General features: G+C 49.6%; 1 protein-coding gene across 1 annotated transcript; it reads left to right on the forward strand.

The window, feature by feature from the left end:
* Positions 1-727: 727 nt before the first annotated feature.
* Positions 728-8,982, forward strand: TTC9B (tetratricopeptide repeat domain 9B; the record flags this gene model as incomplete). Its single annotated transcript, XM_081334315.1, is given in 4 exon segments — positions 728-1,097; positions 8,478-8,660; positions 8,900-8,949; positions 8,953-8,982. Coding segments are annotated over 4 exon segments (633 nt in total).
* Positions 8,983-14,320: the final 5,338 nt, after the last annotated feature.

A 14,320-nucleotide genomic window follows, 5' to 3' on the forward strand; every position in this document is an offset into this window, starting at 1 on the left:
CATTCTTGCTTCTGAGGTCAGAGAAATGGGGTGCCTCTCCCTCCCATGGCAGGACCCAGGAAACAGAGTTACATTGTGGGGGCCCAGGCTTCATGGCTCTGCTTGAAGACAGGGCAGCTGGGTGGGGGGAGCTGCTACTGCTGTGGCTACCGGCTGACCATGCTGGAGGGCATCCTAGGCTTTGAATTCTCCCCCTCCAAAGACCTTCCAAGCAGCTTACAAGCCATTTCAACATTCATAGGTAGCCATAAGCCCTCTGTTACTACCTGTGCGGTTGCTAATACACCCCCGCTGACGGTCTCCTCACAATGCCTCTCAAAACAAAAGGCAAGCTAACTTCAGCCTAGCCGGCTGTCTGACCCTGCACCTCCCTCCCTGCACCGCTTTCCAAACTCAGGGAAACCCAGTCTACGAGTCCAACTTGGGAATCGCTGGAGACGTTTCGCAGCATCGCATCGAGGCAGGCATAAGGTGCTAGCCGGCCCACCCGCTGGGGCGCTGCCTGGAGCCGCCTCTCCTGGTTTGGTCCTGAGCCAGGCGAGGTCAGGCTGGTGGTGCTGAGGCGGGAGGAGTTTCCCACAATGCACTAGCGTGCTGTCCGCGGTGCTGAAGCGGCGCTCGTGGCTCTCCCCGCATCCCTCCCTCTACGCTCAGCCGCTTTCCCAGCTCCCCGTCCGGCGGAAGCAGGCGTCGGACTAAGCATGGGCCTCGGTCAGTGAAGGCGGGCATGGAGGAGCGCAGCCCGTACCAGAAGAGCTGCCCGGAGGCCGGCAGGGCCTCCTTGGTGCTGGGGGCGAGCGGAGGGGGCTGCCGGGCCCGTTGCGCCGCGGCTGCGGAATTGGAGGCCAAGCTCCAGCGGGCGGTGGAATTCAAGGCGGAGGGGCACCGCTGCTACAAGCAGAAGAAGCTCCGCGAAGCCATCGGCAAGTACCACCGAGCACTGCTGCAGCTGAAAGGACTGGAGCCGCTGGCCGGCGACGGAAAGCCTGAGACGGCGGCTGCGAAGGGCAGCTCGCTGGTCGCCTGGCATCGCCTGTCCGCCGAGCAGCGGGAGCAGGCGGACAGCACCGAGATTGAGTGCTACGACAGCCTGGCTGGTAAGAGCCCGCCCCCGCCGCCGAGCTGGGAGGGAGGAGGAAGCCGCGTAGTCCTGGTCCCAGCCGAGAGCAGAAGGACTCGGCCCCACCCGCCCAGCTGGAGGGAGCCCTTCGGAGTCGCAGGCGGCTCCCAGCACTGTGGAAGGGGCCTCCGCTGCCTGCCGACGCCCAGGGAACAGCTGCTTGGGGCCAGTTGGAATTCTGCAAAGCTTTTTTTTATTGAAAAGTTTTAGAATACATTTTTTAACAAAACAAAACCCCTCCCCACCCCCTCCCCTCTCCCCAACCCTCCCCAACACCTCCCTCCCTTCCCCCTCCCCTCCCCCCTCCCCGACTTCCCAGAGCTCAATACAGGGTATAAAAATACAAACAATCATAGTCTACCTTATGCAAACAACAATAAACTATTAAATCTATCGCACTTTAACTCTTATAAACTAACTACAAGCAATATATTTAAATCCTTATTCAAATGCTAGGTGAAACTTTTTAGTCCCATATTTATTCTGGATATAATCAATCCATCTTCTCCACTCCACAATATATCTCTGTTGCGACTGGTCTTTCAAATACGCTGAAATCTTTGCCATTTCCGCCAGGTTGGAAACTTTTAAAGTCCATTCTTCTATAGTCGGTAGTTCTTCCTTCTTCCAATATTGCCCTACTAAAAGTCTCGCTGCCGTAATTAAATTCAAGATCAACTTAGTGTCCACAACAGTAGTATCCGTAATAATGCCCAGTAAAAACAGTTGCAGACAAAACTTTATCCTTTTCTTAAATATCTTTTGCATATTCCACCAAATGTTAATCCAAAAAGCTTTAACCTTTTTACAGGTCCACCATACATGAAAATACGTTGCATCTTCACCACCACACCTCCAACATTTGGGCTGGCAGTTCGGATACATACTTGCTAATTTTTTAGGATCTAAATGCCACCTATAAAACATCTTATAAAAATTCTCTCTTAAGTTTTGAGCTTGCGTAAATTTTACATTTCTCACCCAAATCTTTTCCCAGGTATCCATTGTAATGACTTCTTGAAAATTCTGAGCCCACTTTATCATACAATCTTTAACAAGTTCTGTCTCTGAGTCAATTTCTATCAATGCAAGATATATCCTTTTAATATGTGCTTGGCCTTGATCTCTAATTTGCTTTACCAGATTTTCATCAGTCATTGAAAAACCAATTTTCTGGTCTTCTTTCCACCTGGCCTGTAATTGCCCATACTGAAACCAAGTTTGTACAATCTTTTCTTCTCTTAAAATATTATACGGCTTTAAATGCCATACATTCCTTTCCAAACTTAAAATTTCCTTGTATGTAGTCACATCATGTTTAAACCCAACACTTATATTTTCTATTGTGTGTTTCGGTATTGCCCATATAGGTATCTTATAATTTAACTTATGTCTATACTTTTTCCTGGGCTCCAAGATCACTGCAGATGGGGACTGTAGCCAAGAAATTAAAAGACTCTTGCTCCTTGGGAGGAAAGCCATGGCAAATCTAGACAGCACACTAAAAAGCAGAGACATCACCCTGTCAACAAAAGTGCGTATAGTCAAGGCTATGGTCTTCCCAGTTGCAATGTATGGCTGTGAAAGCTGGACCATAAGAAAGGCTGAGCGCCAAAGAATTGAAGCCTTTGAACTATGGTGCTGGAGAAGACTCCTGAGAGTTCCTTGGACTGCAAGGCGATCAAACCGGTCAGTCCTAGAGGAGATCAACCCTGACTGCTCTTTAGAAGGCCAGATCCTGAAGCTAAAACTCAAATACTTTGGCCACCTAATGAGAAGGAAGGACTCACTGGAGAAGAGCCTAATGCTGGGAAAGGTTGAGGGCAAGAGAAGAAGGGGACGACAGAGAATGAGGTGGCTGGATGGAGTCACTGAAGCAGTAGGCGTGAGCTTAGATGGACTCCAGAAGATGGTAGAGGACAGGAAGGCCTGGAAGAACGTTGTCCATAGGGTCGCGATGGGTCGGACACGACTTCGCAACTAACAACAACAACAATACTTTTTCCAAACTCGCAACAGAGCATGTCTTAAAATATGTACCTTGAACACATTATCCACCTTCTTATCATACAATAAATATGCATGCCAACCAAATAACAAATCATGGCCTTCAAGATTTAATAATCTCACTTGTGTTAAATTAATCCAATCACTTATCGCTGACAAAGCAGCAGCTTCATAGTATAGTTTAAGATTAGGCATTTTAAGACCACCTCGCTCACGCATATCCTGCATAATCTTAAATTTAACTCATGGCCTTTTCCCTGCCCAAACAAATTTATTAATACCCTTTTGCCATTCCTCCAAATTTGAATCCTTTTTAAGAATAGGTATCATTTGAAATAAAAATAAAAATTTTGGCAAAACATTCATTTTCACTGCTGCAATTCTTCCCAATAAGGATAATTGTAGTTTTTTCCAACTATCCAATTCTTTTTGAACTTTTCCCCATAACTTTTCATAATTATTTTTATATAACTTTACATTTGAGGGTGACAAATATATCCCCAAATATTTAACCCTTTTAACAATTTCAAATCCCGTTAACTCTTCTAAAACAGCCTTTTGTGATACTGTCATATTCTTAGACAACATTTTAGTTTTTTGTATGTTAACCTTGAATCCAGAAACTTTCCCATATTGCATTATTATCTCCATCAGTTCTACAACTGAATCTTCAGGCTGAGTTACCGTAACAACCAGATCGTCTGCAAATGCCCTCAGTCTGTAATCCTGATCTCTTATTTGAATTCCCCTAATTTTTTCCGAATCCAATGTTAAAACAAATAATAAAGGTGACAACGGGCACCCCTGCCTTGTACCCTTTTCAATGTTACATACTTCAGTCAAACTATTATTAACTATTATGCGGGCTGTTTGTTTTTGATATAATGCCCTAATTGGTTGTAAAAAATTATCCCCAAAGTTCATTTTATCTAATACTTTTAACAAAAATTGCCAATCCAATTGATCAAAGGCTTTTTCAGCGTCCAAAAAGATCAACGCTGCAGGGATTGGATTGTTTCTTTCCAAAAATTCCAACAAATCAACTACATGCCTCACATTGTTCTTCATTTGTCTACCACTTATAAACCCAGTTTGGTCACCATGAATTAATTGTTGTAATACCCTCATTAATCTGTTAGCTAAAACCTTAGCAAATATCTTGTAGTCCGTATTCAAAAGTGATATTGGCCTATAATTTTTTGCTTGGGTGACATCCTGGTCTTCCTTCGGAATCAAAGAAATAAAAGCAGTTTTCCAAGACGGGGGCACCCCTCCTCCCATTTGAATTGTCTGAAACAATTCCCTTAATGGCTTTACCATCTCTAACTGTAAATTTTTGTAATACACAGCAGTCAATCCATCCGTATCTGGCGCCTTACCCACTTTCAATTGTTTAATTGCTGAAAAAATTTCTTCCTCAGTTATCAATTGATTCATCTCTTCCTTTTGTTCTTGTGTAAGCACAGGAATATTAGCATTCATCAAATATTCATCAATATCTGCCTCACTAATCTTATCTCTAGCATATAACTTAGAATAAAAATCAACAAAAGTCTTCTTAATAAGACTCTGCTGATACACTACCTTACCCTTATGTTCTATTCTATCTATATTAGAAGCCCTTTGCTTCTTCCTTAACAAATAAGCTAGCCATCTACCTGGTTTATTGGCATTGCAAAAAGTATTATGTCTAGCATACCGTAAGTTAGTTGCCACTTGATCAGCCATCAACTTGTCGAACTGTCCCCTTAATAAATAATTACCTCTTTAATCTTTACATCCGATGGATTCAAAATAAAAGCCTTTTCTTTTTCCCTAATTTCATTCTCTAATTCCTTCCTCCTGAATTCCAAATTGCGTCTATATTTGTTATTCAAATATATTAATACACCTCTCATATAAGCTTTACTAGCATCCCAGACCATTTCAATAGAAGTACCTTTATGCATATTAATTTTTAAAAAATCCTTCATCTGTTTTTTACATTCTTCCACATTTTCCTGATTTCTAAACAAATTCTCATTTAGACGCCAGGAACGCCTATCTCTATTATCTTTTTCTATCTCTAACCAGACTGGACTATGATCAGACATAGTTCTTGGACAAATCTTAATCTTCTTAATTCTAGAAAAAAAATCATTAGTAATTAGTATAAAGTCAATTCTAGAAAAAGATTGATGTCTATCAGAAAAAAAAGTATAGTCCTTCTCTTGCAAATTTCTTTCTCTCCAAATATCTCACAATTCCAAATCATCCTTCATTTCAAAAAAAGATTTAGGCAGTTTAGAATGACTTGGAATACTTTAAAAAAAACCCCTCTTGTCCATTTGTACATCCAAAACACCGTTCCAGTCCCCCATAAAAATAAAAGATTTATAATCCCACTGAGTAATCTTGCTGTGTAGTAAACTATAAAAGTCTGCTTGTTGTTGATTAGGAGCATATAATCCAACCAGAAGTGTTTTCTTGCCTTCTATTAACAGTTCAATTATAACATATCTTCCTTGTTTATCTGCTTCAATTAACTCCACTGTCAAGGTATTCTTAACATAAACAACCACTCCATTTTTTTTATCCGTTGCGGAGGCAATAAATTGTGTACCCAGTCTTGAATTTAATAAGTACTTTTGATCTGTAACTCTAATATGTGTTTCTTGTAAACAAATAACATAATTCTTAAATTGTTTTAAATATTGAAAAACTTTCTTTCTCTTCTGTGGTGAATTTAAGCCATTAACATTCCAGGTTAGAAACTTTGTTGCCATCCTTTGCGACCTGAAGCTTTTGGAGCGCTTCTTCCAAAATCACCTGCACTCTCTTAGGTCGCGCTCCTCCCACAGCTTCACTATAAGTAAGTTTTGGAGGTGCCATCATGACTTTCTGCTGTTCTTGTTCTTGCTCTCGTCTCATTCGTCTCGAAGCAGCACGCGTCATCCTCTGGTCTCTGGTCTCCTCCGATGATACTGAAATTTGATCCACTCCTGTAGCTTTCTCGTCTATCTGCGTTGTTCCTTCAGCACCTTGTAAATTCTCACTGCGTAATTGAGGCTCTCCCTCACCATTCTTCTTTGTAGATTCCAAAAGTGGTATGAGGACTGCTTTTAAAACATTACTATAAAAATCACATGCCTGCAACACTGTAGTAAGACAATGTCTCATGCCTTCATGCATCACCACCATACCCACTGGTATCTCCCATCTGAACTTAATATCACGTCGTCTTAATTCTTGTGCCAAAAAGGCAAATTCCTTCCTTCTCCTTAGGATTCTTGGAGGGATCTCTTTTAAAATCAAAACTTCTTGCTCAGCAATTGCAAATTTAGTATTGTAAAAGGCTTGAATAACCTCATTTCTAATTGCTCTCTTTGTAAAATAAACCACCACATCTCTGGGTAATTTCCTTTGTCTTGCAATCCACGAATTAACACGGAAAATTTTGTCTATATCTTCCATAATTGCATCTGCTGGTCGCCCCAACACACCTTCCAAAGCCTCGGAAACTATTTTCTTCAAATTTTCTTTAGAATCCTCTTTTAAGCCTCTAATTCTCACAGCAAACTCCATCTCATGGTACTGTACCAAGGTCAAGTCACTATCAATTTTATCCATCACATTTTCAGTCTCTGTCATTTTTGCATCTAATCTGATATTATTTTGGCTGAGATCTTCCACTCTCTCGTCCAAGCGCTCTATGCATATAGCCATGCCTTGAAATGCAAGTAAGATGTCTGCCCTTATTTCTATTAACCTCATCCATAAGCTCAACTAATTGTTGCGATTGCTTTTTCATAGCCTCTTGCAACACATCCTGCAAATCTTTAACTGTAAAAGTTGGTACAGGTGCAGGTGCAGAGGGAGGGGGCATTAAAGCTTGTAACGAAGATTGCTGCACCGGAGAAGCCCCCGCGCTTCTAGGAACATTAGAAGATTTGGCAGCCATTTTCACTCACTATTGCCTGCTAGGCACTTTCACTTTCAAACTCCACAAAGTCCATTGAGTTAAAGATCATAAATTCACTTTCACCTGAATCTCCTGTATCGCTCTGCCTGCATCCAGGTTCTCTCTTGCTGGCAGGGATGGTTGCTGACGCCCTGCTCTGCTCCAAAAAGCCTGGAGCAGAGGCGCCCCGCAGTCCGGAGCAAACTCAGGCTTCAGGGGGGCTCAATCCTTCAGCCGCCAGAACTTTAGCTCTGGCGGCCCCGGAGAGCTCTACCCCTACCTGAGCGCTCACCCCCTCCTCTTCTCCCGAGGAGCGGGCTTCCGAGCCATCGAAACAGCTGATCGGCGCTGTTTTCGGCGGCTCTACGGAACCGGCGAGGCTGACAGCCAGAATGGCTGCCTGCAGCGACGCCTTACCACCCGGAAGTCCGGAATTCTGCAAAGCTTGAAAAGGTCCCACCATACTTAATGTTGCCATTTGGTCATTGAGTGCCAATTAAACATGCTTTTTTTCCTGGTAGCTTTTTCCCCTTAATGTCATCAGATGTTCCTTTCAATGGAGCCAAGATGCTCACTGTACCTTTAACACTCCCCTATATGATGGGCCGAGACCGCACAATTGGCCCAAGGACTCCCAGGGCGTTTCGCCGCTAAGGCCATGTCTGTGCCTTGCTTGACCTGCCCACCTCACACCTGCGCCCCAAGCGCCTGCCCACGAGGGCTGGACCGGCGTCCGGGTTCTGAGACGAGCAGCGCCGGATGCAGGTCTTCCTTAGCGGCTGGCAGCTCGCGAGGTCTCCTCTGGGGCCTGGAGAGGCCTCCGGGTCACGTGGTTTTGCCACGACGAGCCCTTCTAGAAACGAAACAGGTGGCTGAAGCTGCACTTCGGTTGCATTCTTGGTGTGCAGAATTGCAGCGTTCAGGTGGGTCATTTCAGGTGGTTTTGTAGCCTGAAATGAACTTCAACAACAACTTCGTGATTTTGCCTGATAGAAGAAAGAGAAATTTGAAAAGGAAAGGAAAGAGCCTGGTATTGGGAGAGGAGGAGGAAGAAAAAGAAAAAGAAATAGAGCCATCCCAGTTTACGGGAGACTCTCCAAAGGGAGCCACGCAACACCAACACTCCTGAGCAGAGCTAGTACCGCCAGTTAGCTGGAGCTGGCACGGTGTGTGTGCGCGTGCGCACGCGGTTCGTCTCTAGAGGGAGCAGATCTCTTTCCCCCCATTTGCTGCAGTCTGAGGTAGCAGTTGGCTCCGGGGATGGAGGGGAATCAAGCCCAATATAGGACCCCTGGGCCCCTCGGGGGCGGCTCAGTCCCGCCATGCTGCCCCTGCCGCAAGCCAAGGCAGGGAACGAGAGCTCGGGGAAAGGGTGGGGTGTCTTGGTGCCCTTCGCTTTCTTCCCCACAGCCTGCCTCCTGCAATCGGAGCTGGTGAACTACGAGCGAGTCCGCGAATATTGCCTCAAGGTGCTGGCCAAGGAGAAGGGCAACTTCAAAGCCATGTACCGCGCGGGCATCGCCTTCTATCACCTGGGCGACTGCGACAAAGCCCTGCTCTACCTGAAGGAGGCCAAGTGCCGCCAGCCCACAGGTGGGTTTTGGGGCGGGGCGGGCCTCGGGCCAGGCGGAAAAGGGCCGCTCAGGACAGCCACGGCCCTCGGGACCCTTGGTCCGGAGCCACCGCTGCTCCTGGCCAGGCCAGGTCTGGGCAAGAAGGGGGGCGAAGCCGCGCGCCACGCCAGAGAGGAACGAGAGAGGGCACTTCCCATCCGGAGCAGCCCTCCCCGCCCCCGCCGGCCGCTTTCTCCGCTCACGGCCCTTCCCCCCCAGACACCAACGTCCTCCGCTACATCCAGCTGACGGAGATGAAGATCAGCTGCTGACACCAGCGCGCAAAGGAGGTGACTGCGTAGGACGGACCTGCCTCTCCCTCCCGTCTGCAGCCTCCGCTGCGTCCACGATCCAGGAACCCGGGTGCTCGGTGATGTTCTCCAGAGACAGTTTGATCCGGAGCGATCCCCACCCCATCCGGACTGCGGGCGGGAGAATGTAGTTTTTTGCCAAACACCTCTGGGGCGCCGAGTCCTTTCTTGGGGTGGGGAAGGGCAGAAAGGCGATAGGCTGGGCGGAAGCTGGACCTTCGGCAGGCTCCAAGGAAGGGCTTCTGGGGAGGCTCCGGGGCCTTTCACGGCTCCCTGTCCTGGAGGTTTTTCCTCGGCAGTACCGTAGGAGAGAGGGGTAAAAGCGAAGGTAGCAACCTGAGGGTTTTGGGGTTATGGCCATCGCCCACGCCCCCCAGGACCGCCGAATGGGTGAACGCAATGTTTTCTTTATTTATTTTCTTTATTTAATTTTATTGGATTTATATACCGCCCTTCTCCCAAAGGACTCAGGACGGTGTACAGGGCAATTAAAACACAATATACAACACATAATATACAAAAATTAAAATAAATTAAACCAAATAGCCCAAGCAATAAAACACATTCTAAAATTTAAAATTTGGAATTTAAAATCTAAAACCCCAATCCCTCAGTCCAGGCTGGCAAGTTCAAATAACCAAGTCTTCAGGTCGCGGCGAAAAGAGCGAAGGTTGGGAGCCATCCGGAGCTCAACAGGAAGCTGGTTCCAGAGGGCAAGCACGCCCACAGAGAATGCTCTCCCCCTGGGGGCTGCCAGTCGACATTCCCTGACTGATAGCACCCTGAGGAGGCCCTCTCTATGGGAGCGCACAGGACGATGGGAAGTTAAAGCCGGCAAAAGGTACTCCTGTAAATAATCCGGGCCCATGCCATTTAGGGCTTTATAGGTCATCACCATCACCTTGAATCTCACCTGGAAGACAACTGGAAGCCAATGCAGCTCACGGAGCAGAGGTGTTACATGGGAGTATCGGGAGACCCCCATCACAACTTGCGCGGCCGCATTCTGCACCAGTTGGAGCCTCCGAGTGGTATTCAAGGGCAGCCCCATGTAGAGAGCATTGCAGTAGTCTATCCGAGAGGTCACGAGCTCATGAGTGACTGTGCGTAGGGCATCTCGGTCCAAATAGGGCCGCAACTGGCACACCAGGAGAACCTGGGCAAAAGCCCCCCTGGTCACAGCTCCTATATGATCTTCTAAACAGAGCTGTAAGTCAAGGAGGACACCCAAGTTGCAAGCCCTATCTACGGGGGGTAACACCTCACCCCCTATAGTTAAAGATGGAATAGAGTGGACAACCCGAGATGCTGGTATGCACAGCCACTTGTCGGGATTTAGACGAAGCCTGTTCCTCCCCATCCAGACCCTCACCGCCTCCAGGCAACGGGACATCACGGCGAGGGCATCACTGGGTTGATTTTGGGTGGAAATAAAAAGCTGGGTTTCATCAGCGTACTGATGATACCCCACCCCAAAACCACGAATGATCTCACCCAGCGGCTTCATATAGATGTTGAACAGAAGGGGCGAGAGGACCGACCCCTGAGGGACTCCACAAACGAGAGGCCTCGAGGCCGACCTCTGCCCCCCTGTCAACACCGACTGTGAACAACCCAGGAGGTAGGAGGAGAACCACTGTAAAACAGTGCCACCCACTCCCAACCCTCTGAGGTGCCGCAGTAGGATACCATGGTCGATGGTATCAAAAGCCACTGAGAGATCTAATAGGACTAGGACAGAGGAGCAACCCCTGTCCCGAGCCCGCCAGAGATCATTCACCAGTGCGACCAATGCTGTCTCCGTGCTGTACCCGGGCCTAAAGCCTGATTGGTAGGGGTCCAGATAATCCGCTTCCTCCAGGAACAGAGGAAGCCGATGTGCCACCACAACAACCTTCGCTAAAAAGTGAAGGTTGGAAACCAGACGATAGTTATTCAAAATGGCCGAGTCCAGGGCAGGCTTCTTGAGGAGGGGCCTCACCACTGCCTCCTTCAAGGTGGCAGGGAAGCTACCCTCTCTCAAAGAAGCAGTTATTACTGCCTGGAGCCAGCCTCGTGTCCCCTCCCGCGCTGCATAAACCAGCCAGGAGGGGCATGGGTCCAATAAACACGTGGTGGGACTCAGCCTCCCCATGATCCTGTCCACTTCTTCCGGAGTCACAGGATCAAATTCTTCCCAAGTAATGTTCCCAAGACTGCTCGATTCCCCATTGTCAGACTCCGCCCAGTCGGAGTCCAGACCGGCCCGAATCCGAGTGATTTTATCCGCCAAATATTGACTAAATTCCTCGGCATGACCCTGTAGGGGCTCCTCCCTCACCTCCTGATTCAGGAGGGAGCGAGTCACCCCAAACAGGGCGGCCGGACGATTATCTGCAGACGCGATGAGGGCAGTGAAGTAATTGGACTTCGCTGCCTCCATCGCTGCGAGATAAGACCTTGTAAAGGTTCTTAACCTCAATCGATCAGACTCAGACCGGCTGGACCTCCAACAGCTATCTAGGCTCCGTCTCCGACGCTTCATCTCCCGGCGCTCCACGGAGAACCATGGTGCCCGCCAGGATCTGCGCCGGGTCAGGGGCCGCATGGGAAAAACGCGGTCGAGTGCCTCCGTGGCCACCCTTTCCCAGGCTTCCACTAAGGCATCGACCGGGCTGTGAGCGTAGATGGCAGGCACAGATCCAAGCGCCTCCTGGAACTGTTCAGGGTCCATTAGGCACCTGGGACGGAACCACCTGGTCGGTTCCATAACCCCGCGACGGAGGGGGGTGAAACAGAAGGCCAGCCGCAGGAGGTGATGATTGGTCCATGACAGGGGTGTAATAGCTGGAGATCCCCCTCCCAGATCATCAAGCCACCGTCCAGATAGAAAAATAAGATTGAGTGTGTGACCCCCCCATGAGTCGGGCCCTGAATTACCTGGGTCAGGTCCATGGCCGTCATGGAGGCCATAAACTCCTGAGCCAACCCCGACGAACCTCCCAGGGATGGCAGGTTAAAGTCCCCCAGAACCATAAGTCTGGGGAACTCAACCGCCAACCCAGAGAGGGTATCGAGGAGCTTGGGCAGGGCTGCTCTGTGGCCTGGCTGGGGGCTCGGGCAGTGGTGAGTGAGTGAGGATCTGGTGAAGCTGGAAAAGGCAGGGCTTCCTGGCAGCCTGGAGGGAGAAAAACCAAGATGGCAGAAAGGATCAGAGCTTGGATGTCGATCCCCACCCCCTACCCCCTACCCAGTTATTTGCCTGAAAGCAGCTGGGGTGTTCATTTTTAGCATCTGAACTGCCAATAGCCCCTCATCCCCACCCAAGAGGGGCCCCACCCTCTTCACAGAGCCGGGACAGGTCAGGAAGACCTCTGGGAGCTCAGGTGGAGTTGGGAAGCCCCTCCAGGCCTTGGATTCATCGCCCCCTTGCACTGCTTTGCCTGCACCCTGCCTGCCGCTGATGCCCACCTGGACGGCCGGAACCCTGCTGGGGGGTTCCCTCGGAGGGTGTCTGGTGGTGCACTTGGTTGAGGGACTGTGTGACGCTTATATGGGTGGGGGTGAGTGGCTCTGCTGGGGAAGTGAGGCGGACTTTCTGGGAGCGAGGGCTGTTCATCCAGGGCGGCGTCTTCCACGTCAGAGGGCAGAAGCGACTTGGCGGAGTTGCAGTCAAAGAGGGATAGGAGGGTGACATTGCTGGGTAGCCCGGAAGATGGGAGCAGCCTCAGCCCATTGCCTGTCAGTTTGACCAGCTTCATGCCCAGCATGATGGAAGCCAAAATTGACACACAGCGCAGCAGGACAAGCTCACTGCAGCAGTGACGGTCACAACTCCCAGGGCTGAAGCCCACTTGGGTCCCTTGGCAGCGGACGGCAGCAGCTGGATTCCCAGGGGCGAAAGTGGCTGGTTTTGGCTGGAGTGGGGGGACTACTGTCCTTCTCTGCAAGCTCTTCTGAGGGGGGGGCAAAGGAAAAGGAAGCAGACTGGCACAGCACCCCAGGCAGCAGCGCCCCCTTTGCTGTTGCTTCTGTGGGCTCTAGATACCCCCATCCTCTCCCCCACCCTGCCCACATAAAGCTGAGATATGGGGAAGGAAGCACATCAAGGAGCCCCTACTCATTCCAGCCTCCACTGAGATTTTCATTGCCAAGGTTCATCCACAGTGGAAGCATCAATCACCGATCAGCCCTACTGGGAGTTCCATTCTTGGACAGTCCAACAGGGATGCTTGTAAGCAAAGGTAAAGGTAAAGGTTCCCCCGCACACGCGTGCTAGTCGTTTCCGACTCTAGGGGCCGGTGCTCATCTCCGTTTCAAAGCCGAAGAGCCAGCGCTTGTCTGAGGACGTCTCCGTGGTCATGTGGCCGGCATGACTAGATGCCAAAGGCGCACGGAACGCTGTTACCTTCCCACCGTAGTGGTCCCTATTTTTCTACTTGCATTTTTTTTACGTGCTTTCGAAGTGCTAGGTTGGCAGAAGCTGGGACGAGTAACAGGCGCTCACTCTGCTACGCGGCACTCGGGATTCGACCCGCCAAACTGCCGACCTTCTGATCAACAAGCTCAGCATCCTAACCCACTGAGCCAGGTCAGTTAAACTCACAGGTGCAAAACCAAATCCATGACAACTAACCCAAGCCTTATTATGGGCAGCAAGATGTCCATTGTTCCGAGGCATTCTGTTTATGCCCAGAAAACCACACCTCAGGGCCAGAGAAAGGGGCATAGAAGCTGGCTCTGCCCTGCCAGGTCCTCCAGCCCAACTCTTGGGGTAGGAAGGGAACACGTAAGCAGCCTACTCATTTCCATGAGGCTGGCAAAGCCCACTGCCAGGGGCATGTGCTTGGGGGATTTGCCCAGGTTGGGTGTGCTGGATGACCACTGTTTATTGTCTTGGGCCAGGACTTCAGCCTGTGCAGGTGAGGAAAGCACAGGCTCTACCACACGGGACACCCTGTCATGGCAGCTTCAGTCTGCCACCGCCCAAGTCCAGCCTCTCCAGCCTGGAATTCCCTTCCGGCCAGGCTTCTGGGTGCCCTCTGGGGAGCCACCTGGCCCCATACCTCTCCTCCCCACCGAGTCTCTGTTTGTGGATCGTGGAGCTCGGCCCCATGTCGGCCCTTTCTTCTTGGATCCCACCAGTTCCTCCTTCTTGGCCAAGCTGCTTCGGCCCCAGGTCTGCTTTCCGTCCAAGGGGATCACTGCAAAGCCAGGGAAGGCAAAGCAGCTTCTGAGTGGTGGTCCTCTGACCCTCCTGGAACCAGCTCCAATCACCTTCTCTCAGGGGCTTCAGGGAGACCCGGCTCTACCGAGTCCTCAGGGGATCGGCTGAACTGGAGGGATCTTT

The sequence above is a fragment of the Vipera berus genome (assembly GCF_964194415.1).
Source record: "Vipera berus genome assembly, chromosome: 9".
Classification (NCBI taxonomy): domain Eukaryota; kingdom Metazoa; phylum Chordata; class Lepidosauria; order Squamata; family Viperidae; genus Vipera; species Vipera berus.